General features: G+C 43.9%; 1 protein-coding gene across 7 annotated transcripts in view; it reads left to right on the top strand.

Annotated features, from left to right (window-relative positions):
- Window positions 1-17,812, top strand: part of PTPRF (protein tyrosine phosphatase receptor type F) — a 380,389-nt gene that overhangs the window by 269,795 nt on the left and 92,782 nt on the right. For all 7 annotated transcript variants that reach the window (XM_069023152.1, XM_069023156.1, XM_069023157.1 and 4 more), the window contains one exon: window positions 3,285-3,473. In XM_069023152.1, coding sequence (XP_068879253.1) covers window positions 3,285-3,473 — 189 coding nt within the window. The remainder of the gene's footprint in view (window positions 1-3,284; window positions 3,474-17,812) is intronic.

Below are 17,812 nucleotides of genomic sequence, written 5' to 3' on the forward strand. Positions count from 1 at the left end.
AGTCAGCAGCGCCAAGCCCGGCTGGAACAAAGCCCCGTTATCTCTACAGGAGTGCTGCTGACAGGGCAAGTGTGGGCTTGTTCTGGGCTGTGCTCTGCGGTGTGACCAGCTCAGGTTTTCTCCAAAGCCACTCTTTTCCGGGAGGGTTTTGGGGGGCTGCCAGAGCCACACAATACAGGGGAGAACCGGAGTGGTTGAGCTTCCTCATTTCATGATGGTACAGGTACACCTTGGACCACCTCTGGAGACGGTGATTGTCCTCCCCTTGAGCTAGTGCCCTGACCTTGGTCCCAGTACATGTCCCCTGAAGCTACCACAGAACTAACAGCAAGTGAACTCCATCCTCTGGGTGTCTGAGGTGTCATCAGAGACCAGCTGTCAAATTTCCCCAGGCATCTCATCACACAGTGATGTGAGCTGGGACTGCAGTCTCCTGGAGGCACACTGCTGCTCAAACACCAGTGCTGCCTCTGTGTTTGATTAACAAGGGATCAAGCAAGTCCTTGCTTGGTAGATGCAGCATGCCAGAACTGCTTGCTGGAGTTTTGGTGTTTTCAAGCTCCAGGCATGCATGGAAACTGGGCTGTACCAGTACCACTGCTAGCCCAGGGAACCTGCTGTGGCTCTGACTACGAAGGATGCACCATTTCTCTACTACTGTCATTTGCCACAATAGTTTTGGGGCTTGTATGCGGTTAAGAGGGAAAAGACTGTGCACTGCATGAACCTTGCATTGCTGGCTGAGCTTGTCTGTGTCCAGCACAGCGTGGGGTGTGAATACTGAGGATCATCACATGGTGGTAACCTGTGCCCTCTGCTCAGCTGATGAGTGCCCAGTGTTGTCACCTGGGCTCTGTAATGACTTGGTCTTGCAGGGGGTGAATGGTGTGGGTGCAGTGCTGTATTTAGCTTTGGAGTCTAGAAAAGTCTTGAGCCAAGAGTTCTACTACAGCAGAGGCAGCTTTGCTACTGGGTGTTTGTAATCAATGTCTGTCTGTCGCACTCAGTGAAGTCAAGGTTAGATGGTGTAATTTCTACTGGTCTGTGGCTCATCACAAACTGCTAATTTTGATTGAACAGTCACTCCAGTGCAGCAGACCAGTCGTGTACCTGTGGATCAGACACTGTGAAGGACTCTCTGGTCTCTCTCCTGTCTGTGGACAGGGATTATTGCAGATGGGAAGAGATTTCTTGCACAAATACTGGTTTCAGGTTTGCTTTTAGCTATGTGCTAAGCTTCCACACAGCCTTTGGACAAAGTTAACTGGGTGATACTTAGCTCTGTGCATTCTTCGTAAAATCTTGTGCAAGCCAGAAAAGATTGTCAATGGTAATCATGGTGATTAAATTAGATCACTTCAGGGTTTCAGCCTCCCCAGTGTAAACATCTGTTTTCAATACCCTAAATAGCAAGATGCTGCACTATAGGCAAACTGGGCCTTAATCTAAGGGACTGTCATTATTTACTGGTTTTTTCTATGTATCTTCCTTTGCTTTTCAGTCTATACCATGTTGTACTTTCGTGTGTACTCTTCTTTTGTTTCTTTTCAGCCATGTAGGAGTACACATTGTGGTTGCTCAGCGTTGAGTGCTTCTGTTGCTTGCTATTGAATGCTGGTGCTGGTGTCATTCCAGTTAAGCTCTATGTACCTTTTGTCTCTGAAAATCAATGGAGAGCAAATTTTAAAAGAACTAGTTTTCATAGTACCTTTCATTAAAAAAAAATAAATTCCATTTATGTTTGCTCATGATGAGGGAGGTTTCTCAGGAGGTCGATCTGGGAGACAAAATACAGTTTGTGCTTTTAGTAAACATCAGGAACGTTTCTTCTTGTAGAAAACCTTGAATGCTTTATAGTCACTCTCATCTAAGTGATATTCCCAGGCATTTTTTTGTTTCCAGCAGATGTTGCCTTGTGCTACAGTCTTGATTTGCAAACAAGTTAAGGGTCTTGGGAATTCTCTTGAGATCTTAGATAGAAATATGCAAGATTAGCTACCACAGGCCGTGTTCGTGCTGCAGGTGTGGCAGTAGAGGTAGAAGGAAGCACCTGAGCTGACCTATTGCTAGTATCTTCCTGTGAGGAGTGAGGGGTACAGTTCCAGATGAGCAGTGGTTGCAGGAAAAATCAGATTGCAGCAAGTTCAGACTCCTCTGGGACTTGGGAAGATGCTAAGGTGTTGTTTGTTTAAACACTGCAGTGAATTGGGAGCCTTGCAGAATTGGATTTGACAAAGTTTGCTTAAGGTTCCTTAAAACGGGGAAAAAAGAAACACTGAAAATAATTGAGTTTCTGGTGCTTTAAAAGCTTCTTAATGTTCCTCAAGTTCTTTTTTTCTGCGAAAGTATGTTCTTTTGATTGCAGTTCAGGCTTAGCAGAGTACAGTACATCTTGCCACAGAATGAATAAATGAGCTCAGTTCTGCAGCTGCTATTGAATGACGATGTTGGAGCATGCCTTGGCTTATCAGTGAAGGCTGCCTAATGTATTCCACCCAGCCTACCTGAGTGTGCTCTGCAGCAGCAAACCCAGTTAACTATTTTTCTACCTGCCATATGAATGGTTTTAGCAGTTAAGGAGGTGCTTTGTTTCACAGTATTGTAGTAAGCCATGCCAGAGCATGCACTGGCTGTTTCTCAGATGCCTCTGTTGCTCTCTACAGCCCAGAAAATGCACCAGGAGCTTGCCACAGCACAGCCTGGCCAGGCGGCTCATGAGCAGTGTGGCTCATTAGCTTTACATTCATTAGTTTCTAAAAGCCTTCAGAATCAGATTTGGAGGCATGAGTAAGAAATTTACAGTCTATCCTACCAATGTGACAGAATGTTGCTAGTCAAAAAAAAAAATTAAATGGGCCTCTCTGGACCTTTCTGAGGGGTTTTATTGTTTAGCTGTTGTTTTTCAAGATGCCTCAAACTATTTGGCTTTGTGTTTGTCTGTTATCTTCAACTCAGTCCTCCCACAAAAAGTCAAATACCTGCATTTACTGAATTATTAACAACAATGGATGGAACTTATGTATCAATGAAAATTATGCAGGTTTCCCAAGGTAATTGATTTAAATGGAGTTAAATTTAGTGGAAGCTTCTATTGGTATAATGAATGCTCATTATAGAGCCTAATGTGCTTTAAGGGCTTGATAACCTTCTCAGTAGGGAAGTCAGGCTGCTGTTTTCCAGCAGAGGCACAGATGCTGTACGGTGGCACTGCTGTCACTGCAACTGTATCCCATTGCTACACTGGAGTGTTTCTCTTTAACCTTCTGTGTTTTTTCCTCTTGCAGAAGACCACCTCCCAGCCGGCTTCCCAACCATTGACATGGGCCCGCAGCTGAAGGTGGTGGAAAAGGCCCGCACAGCCACAATGCTCTGTGCTGCCAGTGGTAACCCTGATCCCGAAATCTCCTGGTTCAAGGACTTCCTGCCCGTCGACACTGCAACCAGCAATGGGCGAATCAAGCAACTCCGCTCGGGTAAGGTAGCAAAGCAAGTAAGCCTTCCCAGCCTCCTCACTCTTCCTCCCTTTTCTCTTTACATGCTGCTAGTATTTTCTCCCTGAAACGCAATTCTAAACCCAAATGTCAATTTGCTCTGAGCTTCTTTCTTTTACAATGTAAAAACAGTTTTTGGAGCTGATCCTCTCTGGCAGGATATCGTGGCTTGTTAAAAGGAGACATTAGAGTGGACATGCATTTTGGAACATCACCTGGATATCTTCTTCGGTACACCATCTTGATATTGCCCCAAATCCTTGGTAGGCTCAGACATTTCACTACCAACTCAGTGGGTCTCAGGTACTTTTTAATAGGAGCACAGTGCAAATCAGGATAATGAGATACTGGTTGAGATTTTACGATCAGTGGTCATATGCACCTTTACTCCTTATACAGACTCTGCAAGGCAGTGCTCTGCTTTCTGTTGAGCCCGTTACCGTCCTTACTGTGTGACACCACAAGAATAAAGAAAAATCCAAAAAGCAGCAATTCTGTGGATTTCAGAGGAAGGTGGACACAGTTTTGAAATACACCGTTTCTTGTTGATTCTTTTGTTTGGCAAGCCAAATACTAGCTTTTGAAATACAGACAATGATTTCTTGGGGGTGGCTAAGAATGCACTCATTTTAGCAAGGAGTTCTTGTTTTTCTACTGCACTGTTCAGTCTCCCAGGACTGTAAGGCCCATTAGAGAATTAAAGAAAATAAAATGTTGCTTTATTCACTGATGAAGTGGAGCTCCCCAGTGTGAATTAGAGTGGCTGTTTAACAATGCACAGCATAACTGCACAGCAGCTTTAGTCTGGGGAAAAGAGCCCCCAGTGCCCTACACAAAGTACAGAAGGGACCAGAGCTGGAACAACTTTGGTCTAGAGAGGTCTCATGCTTAAATATGAGGCTGACTGCCTTGCCTGGCCATGATTATTTCTGGGCACTCAAAAGCCATTTGTTATGAGTGCTGCTGCCAGGGCATCACCATCTTCTTCTTACTGAGGTGTACATTTTGAAATATTTCCCCATAGCAGGAGCTTTCTGCATACATCTGATGATGCTTGGATGATAAGAAGTAGGTTTGTACTTGGAGGAGTGGGTAAGTGAGACATCACTCTCAGCAAAAATAGAACCTAGCCTGACACTCCTGATCCCACCTTGATGTACCAGTGAACGCTAATTATACTAATGCATTTATAGTTTATGAAATTTCCCAGTGACCTTTAACATATCTCCCCCACAACATGGTTTAATCTTGATCTGTTTGTGCTGGAAGAAAATATCACACTTGTTAGTTATGCTGAGAAGCTTTAGGAAGCAGCAATAGGAAAGTGCACATGGATGTGTTTCACTTCGTAGCTGACTAAATCAGCATCAGAAATTACCATAAATGAGCAGCAAGGCAGCCTCTGATGCACTTGCTGTACGTTCTCCAGCCTCCTTTTTACAGGCACTTGGCTGCCTCTCTACCAGCTGCTTCACAAGTTTGGTGAGATAAAAAGTTTAAAAACAAACTAGTAAAGCCTGTCATAGTGTCCAAGTTTTGATTCCTATTTGCTGTTCTTGAGCAACATCTCAATTGAATATTTCACCTGGGATTCAAACTCTAGAGCTGGCTGCTTGCTGAAGACACAGTAATTACCAAGGGAGGTGTCAAGGGAACCTTTTAGAAATCAATGAGCAGCACACATCCTCAGACTCACAAAAGAAATTGATTAGCTCTCTAATGTAGTATGGGAGGTATCTACAGTTCAGTGCAAGAGACTTCCAAATACGAGTTTGAAGTTTTGTTTTCAGGGATCTGGTGATATGATGCCAAGATTCACCAAGGCTCTGCTGCGCCTTGGCAGGACTGGGGAGCATGAAGCTTGCAGTTTCTCACGGGCCAGAGATTCTACCCTTGCTTGCATTTGTGGCTTTTTCCTGTATTTGTAGTGGACATAAAGTAGGGCCTGCACTTGGAAGTGCCTGAGTCCCACTGAGGTGACTGCAACACCCTGTATGAGCAATGTGATGGCTTGGCAGTTTCCCATTCGTTCGGCAAGGTGCTAATTGAGCTCTCCAACACTGTACCGTAGTTGGGCAGAGTTGTTTTTTCAAAGAAAAGAGTATTTAAATAGATACCTCATTATATGGTAGAGTTTAATAGTTTGCAAAGTCTCTGCTCCATTAAGATCATATCTTATAGTCATCCTGGCATATCTGCATGAATGTCAGTTTATACTATCTCAATCTAAATATACGCTCATTTAATTTCATTTAATTAAAACCCAATAAAAGCGAGACAGATGCAATATAGTTAAAATAGCTACAGCACATTGTGAGCCCAATACTGTGTATATAGTGTCCGACCTTCAATGAGTACATTGTATATTAATATTCAGATGTACGAAATATAGGTCATGAAGGTCAAAGCAGCTTTGGATTCTGACTTAGAGAGGGGGTTGAGGGATGATTTTGTTTCTTCAGGCTCCTAGTATGGAATAAATAGAGGTAAAGAAGCAGCATGTTTGGAAAAGGTGCTCTCTTCTGACACTCAGAGTTATGTGGGCTGGCAGTGCTCTGGGGGCTTCAGGCAGGTCTTTGAACTTGCGTGCAGTCAGACCATGTGCCCCAGGGGGCTCTGAACATCAGTTTCTAGAGTTCTGTTCATCTTCTGTCAAGGTACTAGAGTTTGTGGTTTAAGACATCCAAGCCATCATCTTAGGCTTTTCTAACCCCAGAAAACTGGTGTCTTTGTCAGGACCAAATGGACAGTTTATAAATCTGCCTTGTATCCTACTCTACCTCATTTAGTAATTATACCTATATGTGTGTATATTTGTTTTTCCTATTATGCCTTCTGACAGCATAACTATATTTGGAGGGCTTTTATAACTCTTTCTCACCCTTACTTAGGTTTTTCTTCCCAAGTAAAGCTAAATTATATTTTAAGTCCAATTCTTGGGTAGTTTTGCCAGTAAATGTTAGGCTAATAGCTATAGAGATGAGAATACAAATAAATACAGAGTTTCATCTCTGTTATCACAGATCAAGGCAAAAGCAAGGTTTCTGACTCAGGCTGGTTGTAGCAAAATTCTCCCATGTTCATCTTGCTAGTATTTCCCACCTCTTGCAGAGAGGCTGCTTTTCTGCAAGTGCAGTGCCTCAGGACAACTCCCTGTTCTCCCCCCAGGGTGTGTAGCTTCACTCACTGCCTCTCAGTCAGTGACACAGGATCTAAGGCCAGCTCTGGGCTGGGAAACCTCCCCAGCATGCTAACACATTCAAAACTTGTTTGGCTGAACTGATTTTAAAACTGTCCAGGCATTGTAGTATTGCAAGTGATGCACACATGAGTTCAGGTAGCCATTCAGTGCTGCACCTCTAACATGTTTTAAAATCAGTTAATGATGTGATGGAAACGCTTTCAGTATAGATCAGATTGCGCTGATGCTTCACAGTTCTTGGATCAGAAGCTCCTGAGGACTTAAAAGCAATTCAGTTGGAATTCATACTCTCAAAGCTCTTGATTGTCTCCTGTGAGTTTCATAGCTGAAGAATTGCTCTTCCACCTTTCTCTTCTGAAAACTTCTGAACAAAATGTCAAGTTAGAATAAATAGCTATTTTGACTGTTAACATATATCTTTGCCATGTAAGGAAACTCCAGAAATTCAGAAAGCATTATCTTTCATCTAATAGAGAACTTGGTGTTACAAAAAGTATCATTCTCTGTTAATCTCTTTCAATTAACTGAGTTACAGAACCATGCCCTAGATCCTAGTGTGACTTTCAGGCAATTAGCTGCAAGTAAAGTATTAGAGAGGACTCTGCAGGTGACTTCAGTCACTCTCTGGAAAAGTGAAGATGCTTCTAGCAAAGAAGCAGTGGGAGCTGGCTCACCATATCACCTTGCTGCATTTGGGCTCTCACAGTTACCAGCAAGTGTTTTCATTTAGGCTTGATCCTATCAGTAGAAGCACTACTTGCTTGGAAACAAAAGGAATACCCAACATGCACGGAGCAAACATGCAGAAAGAGGTGGTTTCTCTTTATCCTAGTGAAGTGGCCATGATGTCCATATCCTGCTTCACTGGCAATACCCAGTAGTCAGCATCCAGCAGATGTTCAGCTCCTAGCAAGGAACAGCTTTGAGTCCAGACATCAGATAGGCATCGACTTGGGACAAGATGTAAGGACAGTCTAAAAGAATGGAGATTAAGTAGTATTTTATCCAAAAGGATCAGGGAACCCACACAAGGATGGATGTTGTCTCAGAAAGGACTGACTGGAAAAGAGTTGAAGCAATATAGTGGCCAACAACAGCCAGTTGACAGCTGAAGTTTTGTCTTCTGGAAGAGCCTAAACTGCACACCTGGCTCTTGCTGTGTGAGGTGCACACAGCAGTTGTGGAATACATTCAGAGTCCCTGTGGCATCTGGTAGCAAATAGTCTTTCCTGTAGTACTTTCAGTCTTGAAAGGAGTTTCCCCTAAGCCAAAGCTAGGAAGTAGCCAAAAGCACTGTCAGAGTTCTCTGGGATGCAGTGTTGTACTGCCCCAGTCCTCACATGAAGCTAGCACGAGCCTTGGTTTCTCTGCTGATGTTGCTTTGGAGTGTTTTTTTGGTGGTTTAGGTTCCTACAAGGAAGTGGTATGTTGGTAAGCCTGTGGTGAATTTGTCAGCAGAGTGAAGTCCCTTCTCCAGCAGAACTTCTCCACACTGGGAAATACTGACACAAATAACCCCAAGGTGGTTTTCCAATGTATCATCCTGTGTTTTTCCTTGCTTTAGGTGTCTGACTAGGTGCTTCCAGTACACAGAGAATGTCAGGGCCAGCATTTATTCCTGACTGAGGTGAATGTATGGGGTGTTACTCAGTGTCTGTTATCATAAAGAGGATATAAACTCTCCTTCCTTATAAATGTTTCAAACCTTTCAAACACAAGGAATTGGGTTTGAAGTTTGATCTTGGGGTGCCCTTTGCATAAAGCAGCATGGTGATCACAGGGCGCAAGTTGGCCTCAGTAACCATTTGAGTGATGACACCTCCCTCATTTGATGGACTCTCTTATGTTGGCACTCTTGTGGCCTGTGTGCTGTGATTTGGTCCCTTTGCGGGACACACCCTAAAAGGACAACAGACAGAGATGAATCATCATATGATGTGAAGGATAAATGGAAACTTCTGTTTGTTCCTTCGGGATAAGGAAATCTGGGGTCCAACTGAAAAGCCTTGTGCACACGCTGTAATGGTGTCCTCTGAGTGAAAAGTGAATGTCTTAACTTTGCAAAAGTGAGAGAGACATGGAACAAAGGCTACAGTAAATACAGCAAGCCTCTGTGTTGCTCCCACAAGGGTTGGGGTGCATTCAGAAGGATTGAAATTCAACTAGTGAAAAAATAAGCTGGCCACATTTAACATTTTAGGGAATCTGCTTCAAGTATGCAGTTGCTTCTAGAGCTCTGTATAGACAATTGCATAATAGAGAAAGGGTTGAGCCTCTACAGGGAGTAGATACAAAGATTTCCTGCAAATCTTCTCAGTTCTAGGACAGAGCAACAAACCCTATTTCAGCCAGATGAGAGGTAAGGAAGTAATGTTTTCAGCCCCTTGGGCTTGTGTTCAAGGTCATTGCACCATTCCCATGGGAAGTGACACACTGTGGTGATGCTTTTCTTAACTGAAAATTGTGGAACCGATGGGGCAGGGGACACACGATACACCAGAGGGGGAGTGCCCTAGACCAAACAGAGCAAAAATATCACTTGGCAAACTTTCCAAACAGGCAAAGAGAAATAACCCTGTTTTCCATGGCGGTGCTATTCCTTGCAAGTATCTCTGGGTATAACTGTTCTGTAAGGGTAGCAGTAGTTACTAGGATAAGTAAGCAGCAGATTTTTTTATTGCAAGAGATTACCCACAACTTTAGTCACTGCAAGATTTTTTCTGATGCTTCAGTCATCTCTGGGTAGAAGACATCAGAAAATATAACAAGACATAAAGTTAAAATGGGGTAATGTCATCTTGGCAGAGGAAAATGCTAAAATGAGTAGTTTGAATTGCTGCTCCTGCTTCAAAAAAGGGACTCTGCCTAAAGGAAGGGTAGTTAGGAAAGAAAAAGAATAAGTATAAATATTGTAATTACTTTTTAAGAGGCAAGTTAAATGTGCTTAAAATATGCCGCCCTTGTATTTACAGAAATTCTTTTCTTTCTTTCCCATTGGGTGATCATTGTTGTGGATAATGGAATGAGCTGTAAATCTGAGATACACGACACTCTTGTATGCATACTGGTATTTATTAATCAATACACTGAACATGATATGACACACTGTGTCCTGTTTAACCCTATTTTTCTGTCTGTTTAAACTCCTCAGTTTTCTTTGGTAAGTGCTTGGTATTCAGATCCTACAAATCTGCATAAAACCAACACATACCATGAACTGCCTACAGATTCAATTTGCATGAATCTCTCCCTTATACTAACAGCCTTCATATGTGCAAATTAAGACCAAGGGGACAAAAGTGGGGATTAGAAGGGTTCCTTGCCAATTTGCCCAGCTGGAGCTTCTCCATCATACTTCAGTATTGATTGTACACTGAACTCAAGACACTGACCAGTGGAGCCTCCACTTGCTAAATACCTTGACCTCATAAAATGAACCTTTATAGATTGTTGCAACAGGATAATTTAACCTCACTCCCAGAGAAGCCCTCCTTATAAGATACTCTTCATTACAGCATGTAAAATTATCTCCAGTGCCTTATAAAGAGGGTAGGGGTTCCTTTCTTCTGCTAACATCCGAATTAGGCAGGAGCAACAGAGGCTAGCGTGCCATTGTTACATTACCAGAAACCACTTCATTTCGAAATATTTCTGTATGTAAAGTTAATTCTGCGTGACACCAATTTCTTGGCCAGAGGGAACCTGATGCAAGGGTTATGCGAATGTGGAGAATGACTCAAAACTGATTTATTACGCTTTCCTCTTAGTTTAATGTCTTTAAGCAAGCAGATTTTGTCCCACTGGTCGTTCTAACCTCAAAGCCAAATTGCACCGAGTGCCCGCAACCATGCGCTTTCCACCCCTCCTGCCCAGCACACTCACAGTCACACAGCCCCAGGACACACCCTCCTTGTTCTGTATGAGGAATGAAGGAGCACTGCACCATCTCCCCTAAGTGTCCTCCATCTCAACTGCTTGAACAGTGGTGTGGGTGAATGCAAGTGGTGAGGCCAGCCAGCAGTGCCACCTCGGCAGCTTAGTTTGGCCCCTGTTCATGAGGGTGGGGACTTCAATGGCGAGATGCAGGGCTGGATGCTGCACTCCTGAAAGCAATAAGCTTTACTAACCTCCTGAGAGTGTCACTCTGACTTTTATTGCACATCAGTTTCTTTTTGTTTATTCCTGTCGCGCTAATACAAATTCTAGCTTAAAAAAACTTTCTGCTTTTTAGTTATAATTTTCTTCCTTTCCTCTTTGTACTAATGCTTCTCTCTAATCTTATTTGCATTCAAATTACCTCACCAGGTGGTACACCGATCAGAGGTAAGAATGCTGAAATGTGCCTCCAGTTGTCACGTCACTCCATCTCCTGTCTGCCTTGTCCCTTCTCCTCTGGTGTTTCTCATCTCCAGCTTTTACTCTCAGCCCTAACTCTGCCAGTGCTCTCGCTCATCTGCACTCTCCCACTAGTGTGTTTATTTCGGTTGGGTTTTAGCGTGATTTCTTGTAGACTCATCCATTGCAATTTTGCACTGTTGAAAGGGGGTTATTCAATGGAAAGTTTGCAAAAGTTTGGAAAATGGTCCCAGGCCTCCACCACAGGAGAGCTGACATCTCTTGCAGCTCCTGAAAGTCTCTGAACTTCCCACACATTGTGACCTCGGAGGTCTTTTGTCTCTGGGTTTTCAGATGGATTACTTTGGTGTAAATGTATGGAGGTAACATTTTCACAAGAGAACAGTTAAATTCATCTGTGCTGCTGCTGATGGTCATGAAAATCTAATTGGAAGGAGAAAAATTCTTGAAAGGTTGAGCAAATGTGACTCTGAGATAAGGAACACCTTTGTGTTCCGCATGTTTCTCTTTCAACTGTACTCACCCTCTAATGTGACGGCAGAGCAGAGAACCACTGACCTAGACCCCTCCTTTCTGAGCTGGACATACCGATGTTGTTTTGCAGCATTAAGATTTGTTTTAAATAGACAAATCAGAAGCACATCTGACTCTTTAAGCCTTCATTAATTAAACCCACCCCTGGTTTGACAGCCCAGCCCAGTCTGGTGCACAGTCCCTGGCTAGTTTTCACAGCCTGTATGCACCAGTAATGACTTTCCATTGGAGTGTTGTTTTTTTCTAGCCTAAACACTCAAAGCTGTCTCTTTAGATTAACTTTAGCATGTTAATCAGCATTATGTGCTAAGGCCCATCTGAATTCTCTTGTGATTTTGGTTACCCCTCTTGAATGACCTCTGGATTTCTTGACAGAATGACTTCTACCTATAAATCAACACAACCTCATTCATTCAGATTTCCTCCTTCTCCCTTTTCCTCCCCCTTTTCCCCAAATCACTGCTGGAAGTTAATAATACGACTCTTGTAACTGGTTCTGTTGCTGGGGGTTAATGTTTTCAGCTCCTGTTAAGTGATTTTAGAGTAAAGGTGAATTGCTGTTTGATACGTATTTGCATTAAGTTGCCTCCGTAGCAAATCTGGGTCAGGGAAAAAGACTGCAAACCTTCTTTTTTATATGAATGGGCTTACCATATCTGTCATTCCTCCCTTTGGAACACTTGAGATTGACAGCTGTGATGTTACAAACTCCTTTAAACTATTTCTTCGTCTCCTATTTCTACTGCAAATGCTAAAATGAAGTGACAGATGGAACGCTAACTCGCCATCCGCTCTGAGCTCCCGGCCGAGCACGCTGAGTGTGCAGCCATCCCAGGGCCTCCCCGCACGCTTTGCTGCACGCCTCTCCTAGCTGATGACATTAGTGACTCAGCACCAGAACCACATGGATGCTCCATACGTCCTGCTTGGGAACCGATCGCATCTCTGTGAAAAGAACCATCCATCTCATAAAACATAAGTTTCCCGCACCCCCACCCCCTTCCCACCCCCATTTGAGTCCTGATGAGGTATTTTAAGAGTGTTCTTGACATTATTTAAAATATATGTGTCCTGTTTGAATGTCAAAGATGACATTTCTGTGAGAGCAAACAGAAGCCACGTGCTGCTCTCTGGCTTCTAGAGGATTTCTGTCAGCCTGATGCCTTTTATTTAAAATGGAGGTCATTGAATTTCTAAAGATAATGACAGATTAGATGAAAGTGCTTTTTTATGATGGTGAGGTTGTGTCCATGTAGAAGTGACTGTTCTGCCATGTTCTATACCCAGCTGCACTCTTGTTCCTCATTAAGGTAAGTTTGATGCTTTGGAATCCATTAATTTGGTCTGAAAGGAAGGGTGAAGTAATTACTCTTAATGAACCCTTTTGGTAATAATGTTGGGGGGGAGGGGTGGTTTTGGTTTGATTTCATTGCTGCTGTGACTGTCGTTAGGAGTTGTGTGTCTGGAGTTCTTGGGATGGTATCCAAGACATTTCTGTCAGAGCAGTGGCAAACCCACCTGGAGGGAACAGCATGTGGTTAGACAGAGGATGATCTGAGATATTCTACCATGCGCCCCTCCAAACAGGAGATTTTTATCTCTAAATAAACTCATTTGACCTTACCCCCACATATTTGGTCCTTTCTGTCCAAGACATGTCTGGCTTCCCTGAAATGGGAGGAGCTCTCATCCATAATTCAGAATTTCCATTTGTAGCTTCACTCTTTACCCCTCAGGGATGGTCCCAGGTAGTAAATTAATATTGAAATCCCTGTTTGTTCATCAGAAAGACATAGAGCTGGCAAATGCCTGTCAGATTAGGCAAGAGCTGGCTTCTTAAGGTGACCCACAGATAGTATCAGCAAATCCATGTTTAAGCAAGTTCTGCCCATTTATATTTTGAAAGTAGAATATAAGATGTTCATTTCCAGCATTTCTCTACAATTTAACTCACTCAGCTTTGTGAAACCTGGCTGCATTTTCCTGCCCTGGGCTGTAAGAGAGAGCAGAACTCAGTTGTGTTTCTAGTGGGTGCTAGACTGAACAGGCACTAGATCAGATACACATGAGGAGGTAAAGAAATATCATCGTCTCAGGCATTATCCCTTTCCAGTCAGATTTATTTGTTACTTTTCTGTCACCACAGGAAATATCAGAGGTTCCTATACATAAGAGTATTTCTTCCCTGCAGACGTCAGCATAGCAGAGGTCTGTCTGAATTAACTTTAGATCAGCTCACTTGGGTGTCAGAAGCTGTCTGGGAAGCCAGGTAAACACCCGCACCAACTTCTGTATAGCTGTAGCTAAACCTTTTCTAGTCCCAAGTGAACTGGTTTAAATATAGCTCCATTATTTCTATGCTATCCTGCGAGCTGGAGCGTAAAGCTATCCAAAGAGATTAGAGGAAGCTAAAAGAATTTTGCTGTTTCTTTTTGAGTATGTGTTTGTACATTTGGTTGTACTTTGTGTATTACAGGATTTTTTTCCTGTTTCTTGAGCTTTTCCAGTCACCAAAAGAAAGCAAAAACTATTTTTAAATGAGATCTGCTTGCAGGAGAAGTGTCAGGGGGAGGCTGGGTGGGTAGTGCCTGGAAATGCTTGTCATGCCATGTTTCTTACTGTCACATTCAGATTGACTTGTGTCCCTTTAGAAGCACACAGAGGTGTTACTGTGCTTTTGACAGTGCTGTAGTTTTGCTTCTGAGGCAGAGTCCCCTGAGATTCCCTGTACCTGCTAGTGAGAGATCAGAGCATCCTGAAACTCTGCTGTCTAAGAGGAGGCTTCGCACTGCTGAGAATGCTGGGTCTCATCTCCTCCCTCTCTGCCCAAGTCCAGTTCATGGCAGCAGTCAGGTACAATCAGCAGCTGCCTCTGGTGCTCAGGAGAGTGATTTCTCAGCACTGTTGCCATCCAGAACAGGCCCCTTGTATGCCAATCCCTGTCCTCGCAGGCATAATAACCATAATGAACACTAACAATGAAAATATATTTGTAGTTACCTTGTTTTGCATATTTGGCAGTGCCAATAGCTGGTGGAGGCTAGGTACGATCCTCTGTAACAGCTGGGAGATGCTGCTGTTATAAATTACCAAAAATAGCGAATATGGGAAATGCTTATTTTCATTTTTAGTGACTCTCGCGTGGTTTGGTGGTTTTTCACAGCTCCCACAGCAAGTGTTTGTTATCTCAGGCAGCAGCCAGGATGTCAGAGTCCAACTCCCCCACTGTCAGGGCTTCACGTTATTTCTTTGTCCACCATATTCACATTTATGAGTCCTTATTTGATCTGGGATTGTCTCTGACCCTGCTCCACAGCTCCCTGGATTTTTGTAGAGAAATTCGCCTTCCCTAGGAGGGAATTTTTAGCAAAAGGGATTGGGACCCACACCTGAGTACTTGTGGAAGAGGGAACTGGCTGAAGAGGGGGGCTAAAAATACTGCTGGAAGAGAAGTCAGGCAGTATTTATGTGAAGGAAGCTGGTGGGAAGCAGGAGGAAAGAAAAGGGAGGGTTTTAGAGTAGCCATATGCTGTAGTGTGCAGGTAGGCAAAATTTACCTCTTTGCTGAGAGGAAGGGCCCTGGTCAGGTAGCTGGGTTCATTCCATCTGCATTGCAAGTCCTTTCCTTAGATGAGTGCTGTGTCTGCAGCCTGCTTTCTCTGACTCTTGGGTACTTACAAGACCATTTCATTCCATGTCTTCATTCCATGATTTTATAACCAGGGCAAAAAGTCAGTCCCCTCGTTGTGAGCCTGGAGGACTGAGGCTGTGAATGCCCTGATAGAGAAAAAGCTGTTCCCACTGCTGGGGATGGAGCTCCGACCTGAGTTGATACAGAAGAGTGTTGCCCCGGGAGCTGCGGTGTTTGGCTCCGTGCGGTGCTCTCTGGGAGAAGAGGGCACAAGCACCCAATGAGCTACAGAGCAGGATTTCAGGGAGATCAATTTCTATGGCAGCTCAGAGCCTTTTACATTTGGTTTGTCACCTGGAGAAGAGAGTGACAAGCCCTCCATGGCACAACAGTACCCAGCACTGCCAAAAAGCATCCCTTATCAGGATCTGCCTTCCCCATGCTTTCTCTGTGCAGGGCACTTTTTAAATGCTTCTTTTAACCACTGTCACTGCAACTAATGATTCTGCCTGAGCACAAGTATATTTGAATAGATAAGTATCTTGGAAAGCTGCTAAAGGGGCTGCTGTCTGTGCCTGAGTTAAAGAGTGAAAGAAAAGCTAGGTGAGGAGGGGAGGGGCTGGCAAGGAGATACCAGCAAAGAGGAATGAGGAATATAAAATAAGGAATGCTTGTCAGTCAGTGGGGCTGACTCCTGCCCTCAGCCCCAGAAAACTCTGCCTTGTCACCATTCTCCCTGGCACTGGAGAGCAGCCAGGGGTTTTTCTCAGGAGCTGTCAGCTCTCTGATAAGCTGTGTTGTCAGGAGCAGGTCTGAAGCACGAGCAAGACTGACGTGACATGGCAGCATGGTGAGGAACTGTTCCGCTCTCCCTCTGGAGCCCTGCTGCAGTTCAGGTGTGGAGGAGCAGCGGAGGTTGAGTGGTGCTCAGCAGGGACAGGTTTCACTCTGATGTGCACGTGCTGCTGCAGAGCCCCACAAGCTCCCAAACAAGCTGTTCACTGCTCCTCTGTGTACTTGTATCCATGTCCTGGTAGTCGATGGTCCTCATGCATCCACCAAAGCCCTGCTATCTCATTGCACATCAGGACTCGGCCACACAAATGGGAATAAGGCACCTGGCACGCGAGCACTGGAGGCGTCCGTGTGAGAAGCCGGCAGTAACATCCTGTGTGAACAAGACCTCACTCAGCAACTTATACAACATAAATCCCAAAGTAATGAATAAAAGTAAATCAGCCTTCCTAGCCCTGGTTTGCAGAGGCGCCGAAGATTATGAGATGTTGACAGGGCTAGGAATAGAAATCAGGTTCTTTGCACTTCTCGAGGCAAACAATTTGCCGTGCTTTTGAGCGTCTTTGGATGCAGCTTCCATGAATTTCAGGGAAGGATGCTACTCAGAACTCGGCTCTTAACTTTCTTGTACTCCTTGTGTCCTGTCCAGCCTAGACATGAACCCTCCAAGAGATGATGTCTCTCTCTGGGACCACTGAACTAGGGCTGAGAGCGTTTTGTAGGAAGTTTTTTTCCAAGTCTCAGATGCATTTCTGTCTCCAGCTTTCTGATTCCAGAAATGTCTGAGCTTCTTAACTTTATTCATAAATCTTTGTACTCTGAGACACCCTACACTTGCCTAGATCCATCACTTAGTTGTAGGTTGTCTTTCAAGAAAATCCCTCCAGCCCTGCTGACTGCCATCAGTTTACCATGATCCTTTCAGTTTCTGCTGGCTGTCAGCTATGCTGCAGGATCTTTATGTTTGTCTAATGATGATTTATTGCAGGACCTGTTTTCTTTCTGGTTCATTTGCGAGGTTTGTGTTAACTTCCTTCTGCTGTGGGTTCTTGTCTTCCTCCTGACACACCATAATTTGCATAGTCGTGCCAACCCAGACAAACCCAGAGTCCCTTGCCCAATGTCCCTGAGCAGTTTGCGGGCAGTTGCTGACATGTTGCATGTTTATAATACTATTCTAGAAATTGGTCCATGTTGACAGGCAGTAACAGCATTTCTTTTGAAACTCCCCTCATTTTCTTCATCTCTTAAGTTTTTTCTTTCTACTGTTGAGGTCCCTAAAGATGAAAAATAGTTGGACTGACATTTAAGAGGCATGGTGATCGTGAGTATAAAGGGTAAAAAATTACCAGTAATATGTATTAAAAGGCAAAAAGGGTCATGTAAAAAGGGTATGTGTTTATGGCAGAATTATCTAGGGATCTTACTTTTTTTCTAGGCAGACACTACTATCACTTGAAGCTGGCTCTGCTCCCAGCCCAGCCAGTTGGGTTTTTTGTTAAGCTTGGGTATATTTTGCAGCAGACAACTTTTCCCAGACAAGCTTGATGGAAGCACTTGGAATGAGCTCTGCAGCACATGCATGCCCAAGGAGAGATGAGCAGAAATTACAAAGGGGGTAATATATGGTGAGTTCCGGGAAAATCCTCCTGACAGAGAGCATAACCAGGCAGTGGCATCAATTCCTTGAGGAAGTGGTGAAAGACCTATCACTTGGCGCATTTAAAATGGGATTGGACACAACACAAGTACATTTACAACAGGGAGCAATCCTGCCCTGGCCCCCAGGGATGCACGAGGTAA

This window comes from Aphelocoma coerulescens, chromosome 8, assembly GCF_041296385.1.
Source record: "Aphelocoma coerulescens isolate FSJ_1873_10779 chromosome 8, UR_Acoe_1.0, whole genome shotgun sequence".
Lineage (NCBI taxonomy): Eukaryota > Metazoa > Chordata > Aves > Passeriformes > Corvidae > Aphelocoma > Aphelocoma coerulescens.